The 25,853-nt window shown below is 40.4% G+C and overlaps 2 protein-coding genes across 41 annotated transcripts in view; both read right to left on the bottom strand.

The window, feature by feature from the left end:
- The window catches only part of kcnma1a (potassium large conductance calcium-activated channel, subfamily M, alpha member 1a), a 144,505-nt gene extending 128,170 nt beyond the window's left edge, over nucleotides 1-16,335 (bottom strand). For 9 of the 38 annotated variants that reach the window (XM_040001584.1, XM_040001585.1, XM_040001573.1 and 6 more), the window contains exon 1: nucleotides 15,120-16,328. In XM_040001584.1, the coding sequence (XP_039857518.1) occupies nucleotides 15,120-15,410 (291 nt within the window). In that variant the 5' untranslated portion in view covers nucleotides 15,411-16,328. Of the gene's footprint in view, nucleotides 1-15,119 lie in introns of all 38 variants that reach the window. The other 29 variants (XM_040001566.1, XM_040001572.1, XM_040001574.1 and 26 more) reach the window with 8 other exon arrangements.
- A 3,442-nt stretch (nucleotides 16,336-19,777) lies between these two features.
- The window catches only part of dlg5a (discs, large homolog 5a (Drosophila)), a 41,434-nt gene continuing 35,358 nt past the window's right edge, over nucleotides 19,778-25,853 (bottom strand). For all 3 annotated transcript variants that reach the window (XM_040001552.1, XM_040001554.1, XM_040001553.1), the window contains 7 exons: nucleotides 25,149-25,319; nucleotides 23,921-24,111; nucleotides 23,692-23,835; nucleotides 23,361-23,488; nucleotides 23,061-23,170; nucleotides 22,117-22,226; nucleotides 19,778-22,006 (listed from right to left, as the gene is read on the bottom strand). In XM_040001552.1, coding sequence (XP_039857486.1) covers nucleotides 21,903-22,006; nucleotides 22,117-22,226; nucleotides 23,061-23,170; nucleotides 23,361-23,488; nucleotides 23,692-23,835; nucleotides 23,921-24,111; nucleotides 25,149-25,319 — 958 coding nt within the window. In that variant the 3' untranslated portion in view covers nucleotides 19,778-21,902. The remainder of the gene's footprint in view (nucleotides 22,007-22,116; nucleotides 22,227-23,060; nucleotides 23,171-23,360; nucleotides 23,489-23,691; nucleotides 23,836-23,920; nucleotides 24,112-25,148; nucleotides 25,320-25,853) is intronic.

Here is a 25,853-nt window from a genome sequence, read left to right as displayed (position 1 = left end):
TTTAAGGCTACTTTCAGCTGCTCCCTTATTCACAAGGGTGTCGCTACAGCGGGTAGCGCCGCATGTTTGATTTGGCAGATATTTATGCCGGATGCTCATCCTGATGCAACCCCAAAGGGATTTGTGTCTCCACATAGGATCGGACTGCGGTTAGGTGTAAACCAACAGAGGAATTCAACCATCTCACAAAACTGCCAAAATGTACAAAACAGCAAAATGGCTTTCAGAGAATCTATAAACATAACCGCTTCTTAAAATGATCAAAACAACAATGGATGATTCCACTCAGGAGCGTGTGTGTGAGTCTTAATGTTCCTCTAATGTCTAATTTAAAGGTTTGCCTTGGACTGTTTTCCCCAATCCCACACCCGCCCCTTCCACAGATTTCAGACCATTAGTGTCTGCTCCTGCAAATGCACTAAGTCACTCCTCCTGGCACAAATAAAAGCTCTCAGCCCTGCCATGTTAGCCCTCAATAAATCTTTTGCTGAAAATCCACTGTTTACCTGGAATGCACATTTCAGTAATAACTGTATGTTATTTACAGATCCGATTAATAAAGGGTTCCCAATTCACCCCCTTTGTTTACAAGCAACCAATAAATGTCAGCATGCTGCAATAAGTGGAATAGCCTGAAACATTATACAGATTATAGATAATGAATAAAAGGACCAATAAACAATCGTTTACTGGTTTATTTAAGGAGCAAAAGATTCTAGTTAACTCGAAGAAATGCAGTGATGTTCCTTCTAGATGAAAAAACAAACTATAAACAGTTATAATGATGAAATATTAACATTTCTGTAGACAAAGTGTCAAGCGCCAGAATGGTATTTGGTATAATCAAAATTATCAGCTGAAATAAGCTTATCGAGCATTGTAATACAAAATACATTGACTGATCATCAACAAGACGTGTCAGTAGAGATATTTCCAACAGAGACTAAGATCAGCCAAAATAATTCAGAAATGCTGTTAGCACCGTCTGTGCTTCGTGTATTCACCTATGAATTATGGTGCACCTTAATAAAAAATGAAATTTGAGAACCTTCCATCCATTTTTTAAACAACTCTAAAACTAACTGCATCATATCAACCTTAATATTTCTGCTTCTTGATTTCTGCAGGCCAGACACTGCGGTTGCACAACCGTTTGGAGATCCTTGACATTCACTGAGTGCATTTTTGTTCCCCAAAGAATGAACCGTGTCGATTCTGAACATTTGTGAGCTTCCTCCCAGTGGCACCCTCAGGCTAAAATGTCAGCTTTGCACATAATGCAATCTAATATGCATAATCTAATAAGCAGATTGCCATGAAATTTGCTGACGAAATGCTCCCAGGGGAATAACCCCTTTTCTTTAGCCCCACTTTCATGACTTTCATGAACTTTAAATTTTTTAGCTGGTAAGCGTCTAAGAATAGCATTATCCCTGCGGCTAACGACTTGCAGAAATTTGGACCTCTTCTCTTATTATTTTATTATTTTGCTCTTATACACTTAATTTTAGCTTTAAAAACGTGAATGCTGTGATGTTTTAAGGCACAATAACAAACTAGTTGTGCAATGCATGAAGAACCGTACTTTAAATGTTAACCAGTTGCACACCAGTTGTTTAACTAACTAAATGTTTGAATACTGAGTACTGTGTGCATTACTGTGAGACACTGAGTACAACCCATGACTTGGTAGCTTGTAGAACCACCTTTAGCAGCAACAGCTTTAAGTCATTTCTTTATGACTTTCAGTCTCTTGTGTTGTAAAAAAGAAAAAGAAAAAAGAATTAGCTCAATCTTCTAAAACACTTCACATCAATTCATTAAAGTTTGCACACAATTGTTTATGCACAGCTCTCCTGACCCGCCCACCACAGAATTTCATTGTAGTTCAGGTCTGGTCTTTGACTGGCCCATTGCGCTTTGATCCTTCTCTTGATGGCCTCACGTTTGACTCTGGAATACTTTGCTATGAAGAGGAGTTCATGGTCGATTCAATGACTGCAAAGTGCCCAGGTCCTGTGCCTGCAAACAAGCTCAAATCATCACCCCTCCCCCACCGTGTTCTTTAGAGAGAAGAGGCTGTAGCGTCTGAGATGCAGCTGAGATGGAGCATTCCATGGTCTGACCTTGGGCTGAATTTCCTGGGACATCCACTCCTGAGAAGATTGCGTGCATTAACACACACCTAAATTCTTCAGACCGGCAAACTCACAACATCTACTTTTACAGAAACAGATGCTCACTTGCGTATGATCAGTTATTCACGTGCACTGATATGCAGTGTGATGGAGAGGCCATCACTCCTATATTAACAACCTATTCACACCCCTTTTTAAGTTTCTGTGGAACCAATTAAACCTGCTTTTGGGCCATGAGCTTTCCAACTTCATTCTTTAGTAAAGAGCAGTGAGCAACAGAGAGTTGCTCCATAGACAACCGAGAGCTCATAACATGTTATCAGTCTAAATTAAGTTAAAAATTTCATTAGCACTAAAAAAAAAAAAAAAAAAAAAAAAAAAGTGTGAAAGGGGAAACTTGATCAAACTGAAAGATGAGAAAATTTACTTCTGTATCTTTTCTAGACATAATTTAAGGCTAAGTGATCATTTAACATCAGCTCATTCATCTTCCCCAGCTCTGTTTTTATATTACAAAACAACAAGGTTCTCGATTATTTAAACAAAATACACAAAAATGTCTAACAACTAATTTTTAAGTGCTCACCAGCACTGACACCGTCAGGAGTGTATGAGCACGAGAAGCCTCGCTCGTGCTCCCTTCCTGCGCTCTCCATGGTGCTGAAAATCTCTACTTGTGTAAAATAACTGAGACCGGTAACGATCATGCTTAATAAGCCCTGTCAACACACAACGGAGATAGAGGACAATTGCAGTGTGTCACTGTGGCCAATGGATGTCATGTCTTAGATGAGCAACGCTGATAGAATTACGTAGTCTGAATATTAAAACTAGTCCCCGCTGCTCCCGTGGACAACATCATAACTGAAATAGAAATTTCAGAACAGACCACAAACGGCCCCTAAATATTCAGAATGTTCATTCTAAATGATGCTAATAATGAGAAAAATACTTTGGCAATGCCATAGCCAACTTGATAGAGTATTAGAGGCCATGTTGTACATTCACTAAGAAAGTCCATGGTTCAAATCCCAGTGAAGCAGTTTTTGCATGTCATTATTCTATCTTGTGAAATAAGTAGTTAAATAAAAATGAAAATCATAGATGTATTACTTATCATACCTACATATGATTAAGGGGGAGGGCAGGAAATGGCTGGATCTGTCCCATGGTGGTGAATGTACAGCCTGCCAGTCAGAATCTGTTGTGAATGATCAACAGCACTTTCTGTACATGGCATTTATCTAGTCATTTGCTTCTCCTCATCAACAAATAATATTTCAAGTTGCTGGTTTGCCCACTGAGAGCAAGTCAGTGCTCTGCATCTTCCCCAAGGACACTTCAAATTGTAGACAGAAGGATCGAACCGCCAGCCCCCGCCATCAGCGAACAAGCGGAGTGTCAATAATTACAGCAGAGCCACATTTCTCTAACTGTAAGTACCATACTGTTTCCTAAAGAAAACTGGCCCTGCCAACACATAAAACACTTTGTACAGACTCATCCACAATGCCACACATATGCATAATGTATAATGTATACCCCCAAGCAGCTTTTCCAAGTCTGTGTAAAACGATGGGAGTAAAGAGTGAGGCATTACATCTGACGCTGACGCCCTAACCAGCAGCTTCAGAGGAGACACCTATTAGAGATATACAACTCTGTGTATGGGCGTCAGCGTTTAAGGCACCTTACAGCAGGAGATTAATGACACAAAATGCATACACTATAAGTTTAAACCGATCCATGTTTAAAATGGCTTTAATTGATAGAAAACACACTGCTTAATGCAGATTAAAAGCTAACAGATGACTAACAATCATCATATACAATGCTGCTTAATCTCAATAGCAGAGGCTGTCAGGGAGAAGTATGGCAACTCTGCATTATCATCCATCTTTAATGAGAGATCCAGCAGCGAAGCCATGCACTCTGCGCATCATCTGTACATCATGTCTACACATGCTGTCATATGGAGCTCAACACTACGGGCATCATCTTACAAAGCTCATGTCACTCTGAAATTGGTCTGCATCGCTTGGTTCATGTCTAGATACATTTCACAGCATTCAGAGCAACGCTGGGCAACAGACGGAACCTGAGTGAGACAAGACCTTCTGGGATTTCACTTCTGCAAGCATCAAGCAACACTGTAATTGACAGCTGGGCTATTCATTCTGCGCAGCCACTCTGGAAAATGTCAGAAGAAGTCAAGAGGTAAAATCATTGTGAAGCAGGCCTGCATACTTTGCCTGAACAAGGTTCAGCTACTAGGCTGCCCTTTGCTGTCATTCATGTTTGCATTCACCCTTCAATAATATTCCCTTTAATCCGTGTCTACGCTTCTGTTTACTAATAGAAACGGACTGGGTTGCTGCCATATGAGGGGCAAGCTAAGCAATGTAGCATGCTGGCTATGAAGGCAGAGAAACCTGATCCTGCTGTTAGCCTGCAAGGAGAAAAACAATTAGCATATTAGCCTGGCTACCTAGGAGGTTAATCGAGACTGGTTGCTGAGGGCAGCAGCTGTGGTGGTGGTGGTGGTGGAGACGAGTAATCCTAACACTTTACCAACCTTCTCAGAAAATGGAAGTTTTGCTTCTGTGCTCACCCACAGATTCGGCCTCACAGAGTCATTTCTGTTGCTAAGAGAGAGAGCGAGAGAGAAAGATTGGATCTCTAAAGCAGAATCACCGCCTGCTGGGATCTGTGAAGGTCACTGCCATGTCCTCTACGCACTCCCTCTCTCTATCGCTCTCTGTGCATCACCGCTCACAGCTCAAAGCACCAATTATAACGTTAACCATGTTTTGATGTCCATGTGTCAGTGCACCACTGGCATTGTTGATATCCGAGGTGGGTGGTGGGCTAAGGGGAGTGGAACGAAGATGAGGGGGAGGCTAGGAAATGGCTGGCTCTGCCTGATAATCAGCACCAGAAAATGCGAGTCCCATGGCGGTGAATGTGCTGGTCTGTCTGGCTGCTGTGATTCCATGCAACGACATGCAAGGTTAGGCTGTTTCTAGTACTTTAATAGCTCTGTATGGCAAACATAGAACATCCGAGTATATTTCATAGTTTAAACAGTCAAAAACATTCTGAGACAGTTCCTTTTTTACCACTGCTAAGAAACATACAAACATGTAAGTGACTTTTTAAATTAAGCTATAAAAGAAAAACTAAATCCAATACATGCTGCACGAGGGATGATTATATGCCGCTATCCCTCTATGAATGTCCAAATATAAAAACCAGCTCAACCTTTCAGGTGAAAAATTGTCAGGCATAAAAAAAGCTTTAAACGTTGAGTTCTACGACTTGACTATAGGTCGTGCAGACTCAACCAATGCAAACTCTGACATTGAGCCGTTTGACTACAGCTGAAAAAGAGAAGTCGTTAAACACTAGAAACCATAAGCTGTAAACCAGCAGGACAGCCAGGTACTAGCTAGCTATCTCCCTCCTGCAGGCCTCCCATGCCAGCTTAGGTCTCAACCAGCAGAGATATATGCAAATGCGTTTCCACTGCCAGTTTGACTGGAGGAGGATAAGGTGGCTTAAGACAGTATCGCACACACTTTGAAAATGTTAGAAATATCATCCCAATGCTCTTCGCCCTTGTGGAGCCAGGTACGCATTGCCCCTCTAACCTTTCACCTTTGAATGCTTCCTGGGGCACGGATGTCCTTTTAATAGTTCAGAGACTGGCCAAAGAAGACATAACAGACTGACAGCAGGGTAGCATAGTGGCGGCCCTGGGTGTAGGGGGGCGGGGGACCTCTCTGTCTATCCCATGATATACATAGTCCAGCCTGATATATGGCCACTTCTTGTCTGTGGATTAACATATATCACTGTGGCACACTACAGTTGTCCCTAGATGGCCATCATTTCAGGCCCAGGGAGGATCTTCACTAGATAATAACTCATGAGTCACACGTTCCACATTAGAGGAGTATGAGAAAAGAAGGTTAATCAGTGATACCGAACATAGCCAGTTTGTGAAAGCTTGTTAAATCTAGTGTGTGCTGCTCAAGTACAACATCTATTTCTCCATCTGCTCAGAATCTAAAAGCACATTAAAATTGTGAGACATTTTTACTAAACTCCACACAGCTTATGTCTTTTTCTTTTTGGCTGGATCTTAAAAATAGATTAATGGATTTTAAGTGAGCTATGAAGGATTTTTCTGCTTTCCTTCTTAACATAGCTGACTGGATATTTTTTTGAAGAGGTCATCCTTGCTCTGGAAAATATTGCCAATTTGAAGCATTTTTCTGACTTCTTATAGACTGAACAAAGAATTCAAATTAAATAAGTAGCCAGCTAATGATTATGAAAAGAAGGGCTGGGAATAGGCATGTGAGCTGGAGTGGAAACTGGTCACGCTCTGCCCTGGGACAGCTGTGAGGCATGCTCTCTCTCCCGCAAGTGTCAACAACACATGACAAGACGCGTGCAATTCAGCTACTTGCCACGAGAACATAGTCCACCTACACACATGCCTTCAGTGCACCTGTGCATGTGTGCAGACATACAGCTCTTTAGGAAAGGGTTTGTTTTTTTTCATGTATTTTTTCAATTAGTTCTGGATTTTCATAAGCTTTGGGTTGAAGGGGACCAAGTTGGGCCAAGTTAGGCCGGGGTTAGTGAGAGCGACAGCTGATGGCAGGGTGTGTGCACTATGCTGTTCTGGCAAAATGCAGCTGGTCTGTTGCCAAGAGCAAGGGATACACAGGCTCACAACAGTTCCTCTCTGCAGGCACCTCAACAATCTATTCTGCTTAAAGGCGCACCGAAGAGTGCACCAGCGCACCTCATTTCCTCTGCCGTGGAATATTTTTTTCCTTGTGATACGGGGAAATGTTGCCAAAGACACGGAAACACTGAGGTGGGGTTCGGACTCATCTTTCATCAATTCCTTAGAATGAAAGCTAAGCCTTAGTGCATAAAAATCAATAACAATCTTCAATTATGGAAAATGCATTGGGATGATTTAAAATCCACCAGGGTTGCCATATTTCATTAGAGAGGCTCATTGGATTGATTTCTCCTCGCAGTTTGAAAGCAGATTTAAACAATACAGATTTGCCGTTCCACCGTTAAACAACCAAGTGTTAGTTATTAAGACTCTGATCATGTTTTTACCACGAAAACTTAAACCACACACTGACACGGGTCAGAAAAGATGGAGCCTCAGGACCAAATACGTTCTCAACCTTAACTTTATTAGTGAAAATGCACAAGCACAGTCTGGCCAACACATCAAATTCCCATTGAGGAAAACAAACCTTTAATAGCCTTGTGATTGCTCTGTTGACACTTGTCTGTTGCAAACATCAGAAACAGCACATGCTTAATTCAAGGTTTCAACGATAAATGGGCTATTTTAAATTAAATGCAATTAATTTATTACTCCTGCTGAAGGTTAGGATTTTGATATCAAGGAATTTAAAAAAAAACAAACTACAATAGGCTAAAATTTGAATCATTGTACAGTCCTGTACAAGAGCCTTGAGCCATTCATTGTAATTTGCTAGGAAAGTGGTGCAGTTATTTATTGAAACATGTAAACATACATGGAAATACAATATATGAGGCATAAACTGTTTTGGCAATTCTTATGAGCTTGAAAATCAATATTTGGTATGACCACCTTTTTACTACAACACAGTTTAAACTCTTAAAGAAATTACAAGAAAGCTTCCCTAAGTAGTTTTCAGGAATAGTTCTTCAGGCTTCTTCACAGCTCTTCTTTGGCTGTTGTTGGCTACCTTTTGCTCCTTTCTCTCTCGAAATGGTCCTACACTGCTTCAATAATGTTGAAGTCTGGACCCTGGGGAGGCCAATCCATGACTGATAGAAAAAACACACAGTGGAGCACTTTTATTGTTATTCTGAAAAATAAAGTCATTGCCAATCAGATGCTCCCCGATGGTATTTCATGGTCGATCAAAATCTGGCAGCATGTTTCTGACCTCAGATCTGGATTCATCACTCTACAAGACCTGTTGCCATTAATTTGCAATCCAGTTCTTATCTAATTTAGCAGACCTCAGCCACCTCTCCACTGGGACCATTTCTCACAAGGCTTCAGTGAACAGTACATGGATCAGCTACAGAACAAGATGCATCTCTCAAGTCTTTGCTTGATTTTTTTCTGATTTCATAAGAACATGACTTTCAGACTCTTTTCATCTGCTGCAGATAGTTTTTAGGCCTGACAATACTTTTTTGTCCTCCACTTATCTAGTTTCCTCACTTTTTTCAAGGACACACTGCACACCATGCCAACATATGCCAAGTTTTGGGTAATAGCACATAGCATCTCTTTGGGAATCATCTTGTTGGTTTAAAAATAAGTGGAAAGAAAAATGCTATTTTATGCCTCTCAAACTGTTTTGTCTTTGGCTTTTTTAAGGTTCAACTAAAGTGTTTGTGTTACAGTGTGCTAGTTACAAAATGCATGAAAAGATTTGCATTTGGTTTTTTACTAAGTCGTCTGTTATGTGTAGACAACACTGGTCCATCGGTGCGTTGTTTTATGTGTGAACGATTCAGAGGTCAGTATTAAGAGGCTTAACAAATGAAAAAAATACATTCCTCTGAAAATGGCCAGGTACATCGAGTGGACTAAAGATGACTGAAAAAGCAGCCAATGTCCAAACTTTGAAAGCGCTTCAGAAAGTCTGAAGAACTGCTCCTTGGAAACAAAATATATATATAAATTAGGGCTGAACCCAACACTTGCACAGTATTTAACTTCAACACGTAATTCATCACTATTACAATTTCCTATAATTGGGACGACCTTTAAAATAGCAGCATTACATATGAAAGATTTTGCAAGAAAATTTGACAAAATTTAAAGAAATAGCAGGTGACTCAAGATTTTTGCACAGTAATGCAAAAATGAGCAACAAATGCCGTATCACATAAAGCAGAATTTATATTTATAGAGAAAAATGTAACACTGGTGACGGAGAGGGTCAAACAAATTTTATGTGTCAGACCGCAAATGTAAAACAGCTATATTTGCTGTGTAATTTAATGAGTAAACAATAGTGTATAATGTTTGTCATCATTACTACAAAGACAAATATAGAGTGTAGACCCAGGACAAAAAAAGCATGCAAATATATCAGATTTGGATACAGCAAAGCAAATACTAAGAGTCGAGTGTACATGCAGAGCGAGGAGCACAGCTCCATCGCTGTTCTCGTTGGGCTGTTTAGACAGAAACAATTGCACAGTCCTGATGGCTGTTGGCTCTAAAGTGAACATAAAACTCTGCATGTTGCACCTTAGGGGGATGAGGGGGAGGCTGAAGGTAGCTGCATCAGCTGTTGTACTGAGGTGAGGTGGGAGGTGTATTTTTTTTAGCCTCATTTGGTGTATATGTCTCATCAAAACACAGAGATACAATGGGTGGTGTGGTGCTTGGACTGAAGTACGTGACAGTTCACTCTTTTGTTGCTCGTACAGCAGCTGTGTACTGTCAGTTCATACCGGTGTGTAGCTGATGTGAAACCGCATTGTAACAGAAGCCTGTTTCTACATCTCAAAGTCCAACGCCAGGTTTCTTCTGAACATCTGTGGAGTCTTGTGTAAATGAAGTAGCAGTTTAACAGTAAAGTTGACCTCATGGGAAAAGATTTTTAAAAATTTTAAATGTTCCGATTGTGTAAACAGACCAACAGTGACAGCATATGCTTTGTGTCTGCACTTGTATGGTTACGAGACTCCTGCAGAGGTCATGGAGACAATCTACAAAAAAGAGCTTTGACGCATTTGGTATCTGGACTTTAAGGCAAACACGATTATTTTCAAAGTGTGACCAGGTAGATTTAGAGCCTCACTGTGCACTCTTACAATTAAATCTATCCAAACAGCAAATAAAAACATAACCCGAGTGTTAAAATAATAGCAAACAAAGTGCAAAATGCATTAGTCACAGATGGGGTTTTAAACTGTACTCTGTAAAAGAATGGCGAGTGACTTATACTGCCCCTATGTCCTGCCTCTTAAATGCAGAGGTTGCTGGAGCTGGAAGGAGTACACTATGATCGTAAATAAAAAGAGATGCATTTGGAACCTGCCCTCAGACTGAAGCAACAATTGTTCAAAGAAAGGAAAATTTATGCCCATAACCACAAAATCAATCGATAAATATTTTGATTATTTCATAAACTTCTGTGAGACTGCGGTGAGACAACAGTGCATGATATTAATAGTTAAACGCAGTGTAGCAACAAGTATTTCAGTATATTATAATCTGCCAGAGCTTTCCTTTATTCATCATTCTATTAAACTATATTTTTTTCCAAATTTTTCCTTTCTGACATTTTAGTATGATGAGCACTGATTGTCCGCGCTATGGATTGACTAATCTTCTGATTGGTTCCCACCGTTTGTTTTTTCTTAAGCTTCGCAAATATTTACCATGCGCGTTGGTTAAGGTTAATTGGACTCATTATGCCAGTCATTCGAATAATTTTATTTGCTTCTCACCTGTAGAACAGACCTGATCGAGGATTTCTCAGAGTTTTCACTGAGCCACTTTCTACAGAGGACAATGGCGCCATTCATGCTTGAATAGAAAGTGGTGCCACAAATGCAAAGCCTCTATACGCCTCCTCCTCCTCACACATTCAAAATAACACAGGCGTCATATAAGAACTCCTGGAGGTGGCATGATGCAGAGTAGATAACTAGACCATTAGATAACCATACCGCATTGAAGCATCACACCACAAAAAGCGGTCCAGGACTCTACATGAGGAAAATAAAGAGCAGGCTTATATATTAACAAGCCTGTCAGCGTGGCCTTAGTGTCCTCCACTTCAGTACCTCTGAGAGGGTATGCTTACATTTCCCCTCAGTCATGCATATGCATTATAATTTTCTTGAGTGAGACTTTCCCTTCTTAGGAAACCCCTTATTTAGACTGTGTGAAGTCTTTACTGTAAAAAGGGAATTGAATAATCAAGCTCACCCAGGCAGCGAGAGAACGGCTGTTTACAGGATAACTTGAAGCAAATCAAATTAGAAATGTAGTAAATATGTGGTTTAAAAATGGCATTTGGGCAATCTGAAATGCCTGGCAGATAAATGATTCCATAAATATAGCCATTACAGCACAATGCCAGAAACATCAATAGCTTTTTTTATTATTATTACCTTATGTTGGGCTTTTTTTTTTTTCTTTTTTTTTTTCAGTCCACTCAGGAAGAAGAACCAGACCTATAAAGTATTGTTCTGTAGTGTGGAATACAAGCGTCTTGCCTTGTTTTGGAGAGGCAGAGGTAATGCTGTAAACATCGCTTGTTTACTGGGTTTTGATCATTTTTCCAACAACTCTTAGGTGCATTTATCAGCTTTGCCGTTTTAAGAACAGCACAGCGCAGGTTTGCAGACTTGAAATGGCCCCAATTCCAAAAATCCAAAATGCTGCACTTGACGTTTTACTTCTACATCTTCTCATCTTTTTCCTTCTTCCAGTACGATCCTTTGATCTTTCACTTCTATCTTATAAGCCTGACAGAGAAGAGTTAGGATACAGCTGTGTATCAACAGTAGAGCACACGAGGACACTACACAAGGTATGTAACACAACACCCCCTCTAAAACCCTTCGTCACCCTCAAACCCCCCGTTTCCATTTCCTCCTGTGTCTCTCTCAGAGTTTCCACCTCTGTTTCCTTGCCCGTGATTCCAGGTTCCCAGTACCACCACAGAAAGCTGACCACCGCCACCACGCCAGCTATGCATCCTGTTTCTGACACATGCCAACTTAGCCTGCTGCACTAGTCAGCTGAACACAGATCCAGTTTCCCCTTCTTAATACCCCTAACAAGCCTTTTCCCACAGCAGCCAAGTGTCAAGCCTATCAAAGTCACCTAACGGGATGACTCTGCTTTCCACACACAGCAACACAAAAACAAAGGGAAAGTACGAGCACTAACTAAGATACACTCTCTCATTTTTTGCCATTTCTCCTCATTTGCAAGATATAAGATGCAAACAGATACCGACTAACAGTCACAAGATGGATACCTAATTATATTTGCATGGTTTGTTTTCATCACTTTCTCAGCGGGATGGTGAGAAGTATGAGGGAAGACATATGGTTTGATGCCATTTCTTACACCAGGATCCATGAGCACAACTAAATGACAGAATCCTGACAGCTAATACTGGTGTAGAAAATGTATTTCTATTAACAGGATACGCACCACAGGCTTTCAAGGTGGCTGTAATTAAACCGTCTCAGCTAACTATAGAACATTCTACAATCTTCCTCTTATTTCTAAAATCCTTGAAAGAGTGGAAACAGTAAACAGATTATTTGCAGAGGAATGGTATATTTGAAGAGTTTCAGTCAAGATTTAAAGTACATGGTAGCATAGAAACAGTACTAGTGAAGGTTATAAATGATCTGATTGCCTTTGACAGTGAACTCATCTCTATGCTCGTGTTGTTAAACCTCAGTGTAGGATTCAATACAGCTGATCATATCATTTTAATACAGAGACTAGAATGCATTATAGGTATTAAAGGAACTACACTATAATGGTTTGAATCATATCTATCTGGTAGACTCCAATTTGTTTATGTAAAAAACAAAAAGTTAGTCATGGAGTTCCACAAGGTTCTGTACTGGGACCAATACTATTTAAATTATAAAACACTGCTTTATTTATTTCTCTATAAAGCCAGTTGTTTTAACACTTGTTAAACAACAGGTGTGTCTTAAAGACAAACATCTGGATGAGCTCCAATTGTCTTCTCAAGTCAGACATAACTGGTTATTATATTTGGAACTAAACATCTTAGAAACATGGTGTTTCAGATACGTATCATGGATGGCAGTAACCTCCAGTAACAGTGTGAGGAATCTGAGTCATTTTTGATCAGAATATGTTATTCAATGTTCACATTAAACAAATATTTAAAAATGCTTCCTTTCACCATCGCAATAGCTCTAAAATTAGAAATATCTTGTCTTGAGGTGATGCTGAAAACCTAGTTCATGCATTTGTTACTTCTAAGATAAACTACTGTAATTCACTATTATCAGATTATTCTAAAAGTTGCCTGAAAAGCCTTCAGTTAATCCAAAGCACTGTAGTTGGAGTACTGACAGCAACTACAAAGAGAGCATATTTTTCCCATATTGACTTCTAAATGCAGAATCAAATTTAAACTCCTTCTCTTCACATACAAAATTTTTTAATAATCAGACCCCATCATATTTTAAAGACCTCATAACAGTATATTATCCTAATGGAGCACACTGCTCTCAGACTGCTGGCTTGCTTGTGATTCCTAAAGTAGAATGGGAGGTAGAGCCGTCAGCTTTCAGGTCCCTCTTCTGCGGAACCAGCTCCAAGTTTGGACTTGGGAGACAGACACCTTTTAAGATTAGGATTAAAACTTTCCTTTTTGATAAAGCACATATTTAAGGCTGGATCAGTTGTCTTTGAGACATCCTATAGATATGCTGTAATAGGTTCCAACTCCTGTGAGACACTGAGCATTGATTTATTTACCACTGACGCATATCATTACATTTTTGTCCTCTCTCTCCCTTAGAGCAGATAGGAGTAAAACACACTTTTCTCTTCCTGAGCCTGGTTCCACAAGTGAGATCTTCCTGTTAAAAGGGAGTTCTTCCTTCCCACCACCATAAAGCCCTTGCTCATCAGACATTTGATTATTGGAATTTGCGTCCAAATAAATAGAAACCCAACAGCATTGTGATTGTGATTTGGCTCTATATCTAAAAAAAACTAAAAAAACAAAACATTAATTGAATTTAAGGGTGCAGCTCTTTATGTCTCATTTTATACCACTCCTTATAAGAAAGAGATACAGGCAGGAAAGGGTCAAGTCCACCAAAAACACATGATAGCAGAGCAGTGGGAGTGAGAAGGGTCATTCATTTGAATATCAAGGACAAATGATATCACTCTCACTCTCTGTTCTTTCTGTCCATCAACGCAAAAACATCCTCTTTCCCCCCAAATTCTATAAAACCGCTGAAGACAGATCGGCAGCATGACTGCACTTGCTTTCTTGTAAATGTTCTTTGGATTAATATTAACATATTTCCCATGGCAAGTAAGCATCATAAAATAAAACACTGTAAGCCGTGTTTTGCACACTCTGCGAATTACTTTTAAAACACCCCTCTGTTCAGGGGACCACTTGGACTATACACAAGTGTGTGAGTCACGTATGAAGCTGCCTTTAATACAAATGTGAATCAGCCATGATTCATCTACCCCCAGCAAAGTAATGGGCAGTCACCCTTATTATACCGTTTCTATATTAGTCCTGCAGACAGGTTACCTTCATCGTGCCACGAAAATATTTGATGTGCAGCACAAACACCTAGTGTAAACATTTAGGAGGATAAATGCAGGGGGGAAAGGGATCCAAAATTGAAGAGGGCACACTATCTCAATCTTAATGTCCATGAGAAGTCCCAGTGGACTTCATTAGGAGTGCAGGATCATATGCGTGGTTACATAAAACTAGTGCATGCCATGTGAAATCCACACTTTCACCTGAGAACTTAGCAGCTGACATGACATGAGGATACTTTTGTGTTTTGCTAAAGCTAAATAAAATGAAGGAACTGCTCTCCTCTCATCCCACCCATAGCTGTCATGCAACATCACCCCCTTCATTCAGGAGTGGGAGGTAGTAAACAGCCAAAGGACAATAACAATCATGCTGAATTCATTCTAAAGGCGCTTCAATCGGCACAGCACTCCGGGGTGTGCAGAAGATGTACATAAAAAGGAAACCATCAGATTCAGCCAAGGGAAATGCAGCTTGCGTTATGAAAGCCATTATAGAACAAGAAGTCAGGTCAGTGCCATAGAAATACACAAGGATGTGTATAGCATGTGCATCAGTGATTATGTACGAGCAAATTCAGAAAGAAAGACTGTTGATTGGCCAGCAGACATACCTTGTTTTTAATGTTGCAGTGACAGCAAACAGTCCACAGATATTTGAGGGTCCTCCATAGCAGAATGATGAAGAGACCCCCAAAAAACGTCACCATGGAGGAGGCGAGGAATGCCCACCACATGCGCTGGCCATTATTGTCGCAGGGCACCTCGGACGAGTACGGGATGACAACGTCTGCCATCCTCGATATTAAGATTGAAGAGTCCGGATTTATGTTATTATTGATATTGCTTGTCCTCATAGAGCTGTCGCTTCCATGGGGAACCGTGCCATCTGCCTCAGCTAGCATTTAGGAGCCTTGGAGAGCCTGTGCCAGCGTCCCCAGCCCCACTCACCAGCCATATTGCTTGGGAAAAATAAAAACAAATCTCCCTCTTTGCTGTAGATTATGTTAACCCACCCGATAAAGTCTCTTTCTGTTTTTCACAAGCCTGTGAATTGTTTGTTCGTGACAGAAGGAGACACGGCACACGCGAACCTATCCAAAACAGCGGGTCGGTGGCCTTTGGCGAGAGGCATTTAAATCCGCAATAATGACGAATCTTAGGCGCTTCTCCTTCCGAGGGGCTTCTCTGGCTCTTTCACGCAATATGCCATGGCAGAGACGGCATCGTTTGCAGCCGTCGAGGCTGCCACTGATATTTCGGTTAATGTAAACACAGCGCCGGGGGAAATTGTTGCAGCCCGTTCTCGGCGAGTCGACCTCTAGCCGTCTTCCATTCAGGTATCCTGTCGATTCACAGGCGGAGAATCGATTTCACTTTCTTGAAGCGTCAATCGAATGTGAGAGGGCTGGAAAAGAAAAAAAAAAAGGCTGGAAAAGCTGGGGAGAAAGTGCACATGAATCTAATTTAATTCTAGAGGTGTGTAGCTGTCACTGCAGAGAACAAGACTGTTTTCTTGCGGGCGTTTTCGTTGTCAATTCTGCGTAAAAGGGCTGGCGCTCGGGTGGTTATCGCTGTCTCCATTCGGTCCCCTGCAGCCCTGGCACGGAGCGGCCAGCTGAGAGCGCCTGTCAGATCCGCTCCAGAGGAGAGCGGGGAGATTTACAGGTAGGAGGGCGGAGCGAAGCGCTAATAATAAAGACGGACAGAGGGCAGAAATACCGTTTATTCCAAGTACCGACCGGAGTCCGCTGCTCGGACGTATAAAGAAGAAGTGGGCTACAGTTGCGCCTTTGCGTCTTTATTGCACGCTAGTGACGCACGTCGCAAAACAAGCAGGGATTTTAACAAAGGGACTGTGTTGATCTGCCACAAACTTCAGTATCCTGATTAACATTAAAAAAAAAAAAAAAAACCGATAACCACTCCCACCCCATCCCCACTGGGTTCTTATGCAAGGCAGCATAAAACAGCAACTCCGTGCCTGTATGGATATTATTGTAATGAGTGTTCATTAAGGATAGTGCTCCTTTTTCAATTACTGAGTCTGTGGATTTTCATCTATGAATGGTTCCCATTTAAAAAACTGAACTTGGGCCACAGGATAAATGCCCCTCCCAATTACTGTAATATGCTTAGGCTTGTAGCTCACATATTGGGTCAAAAACAGGTGTGGATTGGTGATGACGGCAAGGTATGACTAGCAGTAGTTTATGGCTGCCCTCAAGTAACCAGCCAGAGCAAGGGATATGTGGAAACAGCTGGCTTAGGGCCCTGAATAACCACTGACCCCTCTAATGAGCAGCAGACAGGCAGGTGCACACAGCCACGTGTGTCACAAGGCTCCAGACTTCTTAGAGATCGTTTGCAATGAAGTCCCATCAAAATGTCTTTCATAATACTTAACTTTAGCTGACAGCTCAGCCAAAGGTTTCTTCTGGACTGCGATGATTGCAATGCCCGGATTAGCAAAGATCAAGGAAAGGAATATTAACAAGTGTTGCTCTAAGCCAGTCGTTTTAGGGAATGAGTTTCACCATACAAATCCCATGAAGCCTGGTGGTATGAGACCTAATGTCAAGCACAGATTGTTTGAAAAGGTAAACATGCCGATGCATGTGAAGAAGACGTGTGGTAAACTGGAAATATCAGTGTTTCAAAAACAAAAGCACCTGTAAATGCTACAAATCTGTTAAACTGGTGTAAAACACTGAAGACAAAGCTGTCTGTAAATGACAGCACTGCAGAGTTATGACTGTCTGCAGAAGCGCCTTGCAGAACAACACTTTACCCACCTTTGGTTCATATATTTAATAAGAGTAAAAGAAAAAGAGTAGCAACCTCCAAGTTTTGTTGTTGTTGTTGTTTTTTCTTAATCTTGTGATTTCCTATTTCCTTCCTTTATTTACACCAAGTTTGGTGAGAATCAGACAGGACAAATGTTAAAGCACACCTTTATTCAAGCAACATTTGATCAGCAAGTTCTCAGCCTGGGACATAACTGTAAAAGTACAGGCCTTAGTCCACAGCTCTGAAGTCGTCCTCCTGCTGGTAAAACAGTGAACTGTCCCATTAAAGGCAAATGATGCTGCCCCACATTAGGTCTGCCATCATGATGCACTGCCAGGAAGCAAAAATGTTGCTTGAACTCAGGGTAGACTGGTGAAATTATAATAACTTTTAATAAGATTTCAAATGCCTTCAGATGAAAATATGTATTAATGCTCATTTTATAATACCTGGTTGTCAAATCTCATGAAAAAAAAGAAAGCACCCATAGCACATGTGCCATAATAAATAGTGCTGAGGGTTATACTGTTAGAGGGAGCTTCAACTGGTCTTTCCTGATGAAAGGCCAGCTGTTAGGTGAGTGGTTCCTGTGGGCCAGCAGAACTTTCACTCAAGGATGACGAGGCGGACAGACGATGGGATTGGCATTAAAGCAGTCAGGTGGTAATCTGCAGGACATTTTGGAGATGCTGAAGTCAACATGCCGGAGAACCAAAAGACGGCCAATCGAACAAATCCGTCCCACCGAGTGTAAAACATGCCATCTCACTTCAACAACGAGATGTGACGTGAGCCTGGAAAGGCCACGGCTCACCAGTGTGGACTACAAAGATCCTTCACTGTCAGACTTCAGACTTATCGTGTTCAGTTGAGCTGTCAGCAGCTGTCTTGAAACAGACACCCCAGCAGGAGGGTTGGAGACCATACTCCTTTCTAAAACAGGCACGAGGAGACTTGGAGGACATAAAGATCTTGGGCACCGCATAGTAGAGCTGCACATAAAAGTCTATCAGATTTAAGGAGTAATTTGAGGCCAACATCTCGAACAACATTCTCCGGAGAGCATTTTCACTGCCATGTTTATTCTCACCATTTTACAACTACAGCACATGGCCTGATATCAGAATCAGAATCAGAATACTTTATTAATCCCTAGGGAAATTATATTGCTGATTATGCAGAATCAGTGCTGGATGTTTTTGAGACACTGGGCGCTCTCTTGCCTCAAGGAATCCAACAAGCAGCTGTAGGGTGGTCACTCGCTGTGATATTATTGGTTAGAGGGCCACATGAACCGGATGAAGAGCTCAGAGGTATCAGACTGCAGTAGCTGCAGAATTCCAGCTGCATGGAACATGATTCTCATTTCTTATATAGATCTGGACTATTTGTTCATTTTTGTAAGGAACACCTTGTTTTCCAAGCAAAACTCTTGTTTGTGTTAAAGAAATTATAGTGAAGTCTTGGTACGTGTCTTTAATGGAAATCTGATTGATTTTTTAAAAATCCAACATGAAAGAAAAGATGCTGGTAGATTAAGAATTCAGTGCCAGATGGGCCAGCATAAACATCAAGATTACACGGGTCAGTCACAATCAGATGGCAACACTGGGCTTAACAGTGTAACACAATGCTAATTACAATAAATAATATCATTTTATACTAGCTGGTGTTCATAATATACCCAGTGATAAAGTTCAATTCTATACAAATATCAGCGCTCCAAATTATGATGTAACACACTTGCAAACTTAATCCTTTTTAAGTATTTATGTCCAAAAAAAGGTGAGATCTCTGTAGTAATCTAAGAAAAATCACTTTTAGCAGTTTGATTCATCGTGTAGTGATTTACACATTCCCAAAAGATCCACAGTTTTGATCCCAGGGAGACACAAATCCCATTGGATTGTGTCAAAAAGTAGCCTAGAAGTCTGATGTAGCTCTAAAGGTCTCTGAACCGTTTTAATCAGGTAGTCGTATTAAGTGCCTCATGTTTCTGTATTTGATAAACAACCAGTTTCTCAAATTTAGGAGAAAAAAAAAAAAAAAATTGGTGGATATAATGGAGCTGCCTTTATAAATGACCTGGATCAAACCAATTTGCATGACTCGTCTCATGCTGCTCATACTGCTGCTTTTACGCCACTGAAATGACGCTGAATTGTATATTTTTCTTAAGTTCCAGGCAGATATTGTCAAATTGTCTTTTCTCATCTCTGAAACCATTTCATCTGCTAATTTCAGTAAAACGAGATCCCTTTTGTCCTTAAACATCTCTGTAGGACATGGCTGCATTTTTAGTGGCACATTTGCTCTCAGCTCTTCTTTAAACCATGATCCAAAACATGAAGATGAGACTGAGAAGCATGCTGAAAATCGTACATGTTGTACCAACATATTTTCTTTGATACTTCCCAAACATAAATAGTCATTTAAATTAAAAAAATATATAAAAAAAAAAAAAAGACTCAATGAGCCCATGTTGTGATACAGAAAATGAGCTTTATTCTCATGTTAATGTCTTAACATACAAATCACATTCTTTTTAATAAAAGAAAAATTCAATCAGTACCTGGCATCTACACTCTTTCTCTACAAGTACAACCACTTCACGTTGTGTCCTGCTCTCTAAACATACGCTACCTACTCATAAAAATAGTAACATTACAGTTTGCTTCTGTTTACTCCTTTAGCCCAATAGTCAAACACGTGGACCTTTTTGTTTTGTTCGAAAAACTGTGCAAGAGTAGATCCCTTTTAAATATTTCAAATAAGAAGTGATCCTTTCCTCCTAATTACGAATAAAAAGGCCATCAATGAAATGTAAGGAACTGATGTGATACATAAAAACATGAATTAGCCACAACAAAAATTAGAGTACCTATTCATAATCTGCTGGAAACCTAAGAACAGTGACATGTTTAAGGTTCACAGAAAAAACAAGTGCAAAACAGAAATAAAGGATAAAGTTGACTTAGTGGATTTTGGCACAACAAGATACAGGATATGGTTTGATGGAAGGGCAGAATATCTAGTCAATATTTTTTGCTTCTTGAATAACAAAAAAAAACAAAAAAAATAAAATTAAATAACAATGAAAAGTCAGTAACATTTAAACGGATCAGAGGAAACTCCAATAAGACATTACCCTGCAAATTTTGCTTCATAGTGTCTCTGAATGAGTACGTAAGTGACTGGCAACGAACCACAGAGAGAAAAAAAGTCTTTAAAAAGAAACATTAAAAAAGAAAAACACATGCTAATACCTGCTAAGACGTGACTTGACTGCCAGACGTTCCTAGGCATATGACCTAGTGAAAATACATGTACTATATATTTATATATATATATATATATATATTTATATATATATTTTTGCTTGTTTTTTTTCTGTATCTGCATACTGTATAAGGTATACTCTATAGTGTTGTTAAATATATGTTAAAGAGAGAGAATGATAGTTACACAGTGGTCTGTCTAGCCCTGGAGTGCATTCTGAGGAGTTGACCCGTTGGTCGCCGCTTCGACCTACCCTCCAAACCTCGCCATTGTCATGCGCTCTACATAGTACTGGTCTCAAATCAGCCTCTGAATCATCTAGTCCACCACGGGTGAAATGATACATCGGATCCAGATTAGAAACTCAGAGGAAAAAAAAGAAAGAAAGAAAAGAAGAAGAAAAAAAAAATCCTCAGCTTTCTAGCTAAGTGATCAAGGGCTGGTTTCAGATCAGGCCTTTTCTCCGAAGGCACTTCCGAAAGGCCCGTAAGCTGTCCACACACCCAGCTACTACAGAAACACAATGCATAGAGCAAACATCAATGTGTTTAGAGTTTTGATGGCCATCACTGCTGAGATGGGCTCAGTAAGACCACAGCTACATACTTCAAGAGGTTTGATACTTCTTTTCTTTTTTTCCTTCTTTTTTTCCTTTTTTGTGATGAAACACCACGCGAATGTGATGTCTGATCCTGGCATTACATTTCTATAGCATAGTATCAATGTGATTCAACTCATTTGAAATTGTCATTACAATTGTGTACAACAGTCTCAATGTTGCTTTTTTTCCCTCTCCACACTCACAAACTCACACGCACACACATACACACACACACACACACACACAACAATACAATTAGTTGTCAGTCATCATCAAATGGGTGCATAATTTCAGGGAAACCACAAATGTCATCTGGTACACGGGCGGGTCAGAGGTGGCTGAACTTCATTAGTAAGGAGGTTTGCGTACATGGGGGCGGGGCACACGCATTCAAGCAAATATTGAACACCAATAGTCAGACTCGTCTTTTGACTGTAAACGGACGCTTACATTGCAGCATCACAAATACACCACCACAAACCCTTAGGGAAGACTGAAAGAACTCTAATGTTGATATCCAGTGCTACTAACCTGCTCCCGAGTACGTCACAAAATAAACGAGGTTCTGATTAGGAATCATAACAAAAGACAACATAAAAAAAATATAGCAATAATTTACACAACTAGCTCTATGTAGTGTACCTAATGGTGTAGTGTGAAAGGGTTAATTAGTGTGCGGGGAATGGGGATGAAAGCCGAAGCTTGCTGTAATAGCTGCTCGTCTCCTCTAGGGGCAGCCGAGTGGAGTCCACAGGACTTTACTTTGTTCTTGATCAACTATAGTCATGATCTGAGTGCAAATGTACGGGAGGGTGCCGCCTTGGACAATACCTGAAAAAGACAAAAATACTTTATTAAAGCCAAGCGTTTTTTTTGTTTTTTTCTGTTTGTGGGTTGTTGTTGTTTTGTTTTTTTTTAAGATAACTTGACTGAATACATACCTGTGAAGAATTTGCTGTATTCTTGTTCTATCTTCTGTGCACTTTCAAATTGCTCCTTGGAATGTTTTTGAGACACTTTGTCTCGCAGATAAATCGGATCTTTCTGTTCCCTGTGAGGGGAAAAAAAAAAAAAAAAAAAAAAAAGTCATTCAGATCACAGTCACACTTAAATGTTTCAGAACACATTTTAATATTTGACAAAGATAACCAGAGTAACGACAACATGCAGTTTTTAAATGATGATTTCAATACTTTAGGGGGAAAAAAGTGATCTAAACCTATTTCTCCCTCAGTGAAAGATTAACTCTATCCTAAACATAATAACAGGCTGTGGCAACAACAACTGCAATCAAGAGTTTATGATAACTGGTACATCAGTCTCTCACATCACTGTGGAGGAATTTTAGCTCAGTGTTTGCAGAATTGTTTTAATTCAGAGTGTTGAGTGAAACTCAGCGTTTGATTTAAAAAAAAAAAAAAAAGAAGAAGAAAAAGAAATCAGGAAGGGGGCAAACACGTATTCGTGGAAAAGTGTACAAAACCATCTTTTCTACTCTTCCATTGTGTCCAATTAAGCTTTTAATCACTCAAAACATTTAATACAAACTGACACTTTCAGGTATTAAAGTCCCAAATTTTAAAAATACAACAACAATGTCCAACAAACACCTACAGATATTAAGTGATAAAAGGCATACAGCACTTCCACTGGGGGGGAAGCCAGGATGTTTCACCAGCTGTTTCGGATTATGCAAGTGTGTGTTGGAGCGTGGTGCTTTTACAGATGTGCCAAAGGGTTCATGGTGGGATAGAGAGTGTGAAGGCTTATCCTGCTCCATTTATCCATCCATCCATCCATCAGCCACACAGACACACACACAAAAATACCGGGACATCCCCAAGTCATGCTGTCCAAATATGTTATAAAACAGGTTGATACTTACTTGATCTGCTTGGCGTTTTTGTAGCGGACAAAGACAACAATTGGATAAATGTGAACACTGTGGAGCCTCTCAATGGCGTGCGGGGCGATGTCGAGCAAACAGTGACAGCCCTGCATCAAAAAGACATAAAAATAACGGCAATCATCGATGACCGTTTTCACCATCAGCGATCTTGCCTTTTATTGTCCACTGTCAGAGATCAAAGAGCCACAGCTGTGATAGCTTATCTTGACCAAATGCAGACAGTCGTTTCATCTTGTCCGATAAAATCTGAAGAGAAAGAAAAGCACAGAATAATACCTTATCTGTTATTTCTTTTATAGAAGCAACCGTGGTCACATCAAAATGTCCGCTCCTGCGCTTGTAGTCGATGAAGAGGCAATCTTTGACGCCCCGCTCGATGGCTTGCTGGGACGCCTTCATCACCTCTGCAAACGAGACAGAAAAAGTACGAGAGTGAAGATTCCTGCTATAAAAGAAAGTAAGTAAACACTGAAATGAGAAACTAAATGCTTGCTAAATTACACCCTAAAGCTTTCCTCCTAAAATGTTAGTTGCAGTTCACTGATGTACATGAGGTATTCATTCTCCAGATTTACAGGTCTGAAACATCTGCACGACATCACCTTACCCAGTACACATCTGCAGAACTTTCCGGGGGATTCTTTCACCAGCATCTCCTTGACAGGGTCTGTGAGAGGCCCGAGGATGAGTACTGGTCGGGGAGAGGTGCACTCCACCTTCTGGACTCGCTGGTATGCCAAGCTCACACAGTCTGAATAAAACAGGACAAGCAGGCCAATCAAAAATGCTGTTCAACTACCACAACTACAACAACACATCTAAGCCTTTGATCGCACCATCAAGGAAGGGGATGGAGTCTGTGCTGATGGTGTCCAAAGCCACCATCTCTTTGCTGTCTTTGGAGCTGCTGCGTTTGTGTTTCTGTTTCCTCCTGAAAAATGATCTGCGGGCTGCTGCAGAGAGAGTCTTACTGGAGTCTTCCTTCATTTCCGTCACGCTGTGTCTGCGGTAAAACTCTTGGTCCATCCTACACAACAGACACAAAACAAAGATTTAATGTAAGAGAATCCAAACTGAAGGTCAGTTTGGATTCCTATTGTAGATATTAGACTGCAGTTGAGGAGTTGGTTTCCAAAACAGGATCACCTTTAATCAGAATTTAAATGTTATTGACTAATGTTCCTAATGCCAAGAGAAACTAGAAGCATATTGTTTAGCACCACACCTCTGCAGTACGACAAAAATAAGATCTTGCAGTGCAATTAAAAAAAAAAAAAAAAAGTGATTTTAAATGTGCTTCCTAAATTGCAGCAGCATGGCAGGGATAATGGTCACAGCTGCTACAAGCTTAAAAATATGTGTAAGAAATGGGAAAAAACAAGCTCAGATTCATGGAGAATTCAAATGGAAGGTTATAATCTGATTTTTCAGAACAGAAGCAATGGCTGTACTCCACTGCATCCAACACTTTGCATTGCGCTTGGTGATGTAATGCTTGGATGCAGCTGCTCAGCCATAGAAACCTATTCCATGAAGCTCTCTACACATATTTGTTCTTGACCTAATTTGATTGCCACAAAGTTCTCAAGATGGTATTTCACCAAAATCACGCAAAAGAGCCCAAGGTCCCGGGTTAATTCCTGAGTATAAATATCTGTTATAATTACCACTGACAGCAGCAACTAAATTAAATGCATTGCAATTAGATGCTTGAAGCTTGACCTTCCAACATATGTGGTTGGATAGAATTTGGGAAATCTGATGGAATGAACGACATCATTTTTCTGGAGATTAAGACCTATTTTTATTTTTTTTTAAAAACGGCGAGACATTAATACTAAAGTGTGTTAGATTTTAAATATGTGTGTGCATTTTTCCCTTCCCTTCATTTATTTTTTCTTTAGATTTTTATTATTATTATTGAAGAAAAAAGGAAAACTGTCAATATTGTACTCACAACAACTGTAAATGTGACGACAGCAATGTAAATATGAATGGTGATGTACAAATTGTTTATGAATGGTGATGATACAAATATATTGTGCATTTGCAGTTTCCACCCACATGTACTTGCTGGGGATCTGCCCCCTCTGGATCTGCTGCGCGTTCTCATCTAGCTGCCAGGCCATCCAGGTCCCAAAGATGCCCTTTGGTAAAGACTCATCCACGTACAGGATGTCATCCTTCTTAAAACTGAGGTCCCCCTCGGCCTCCCCCACCCTGTCGTAAAGTGCTCTGGTGGGAGGAAGAGACAAAGATAGATGGGGAGTTATGAAGAACGGAGCAGAACGAAAGGAGCAGAGGAGCATGAAGTTGATAAAGTGAGAAAGGAGGTGAGGAATCATACAAGATAAGTGTGAAGAGAACAAAACGAAGAATCAGTAACACATGAGCAAAAGAAAGAAAGTGTCCATTTCATTTTCAATATAAGCCTTGCTTTCCTCATACTGGAGGTTTGTAAGTCACTCCCGAGCAGCCCGTCTATGACAGCCACAGAAGCTGAGTATATTTACTGCAGATGACATCACAAGCCCACTTGCCTATATGACAAGTGACTGCAGCAGCTGCGGCAACAACGCCCAGACTGACACCCAACAATAAAAGTGACTATTATAGAACTTAATTTTCCATTCATACACCGTGCATCTCTAATGCCCTGGCAAACACTGAGAACTAAAATGGATGTGGTGTTGTATCTGGTGTGTACTGAGATCAGATAACCTAAATCTGTAGCGTGATTAGCTTCGCTGCAGTGATACAGTGGATCTG

Source organism: Simochromis diagramma, unplaced genomic scaffold, assembly GCF_900408965.1.
Source record: "Simochromis diagramma unplaced genomic scaffold, fSimDia1.1 OVJJ01000421.1, whole genome shotgun sequence".
Classification (NCBI taxonomy): domain Eukaryota; kingdom Metazoa; phylum Chordata; class Actinopteri; order Cichliformes; family Cichlidae; genus Simochromis; species Simochromis diagramma.
This window is presented reverse-complemented; position numbering and strand designations above follow the sequence as displayed.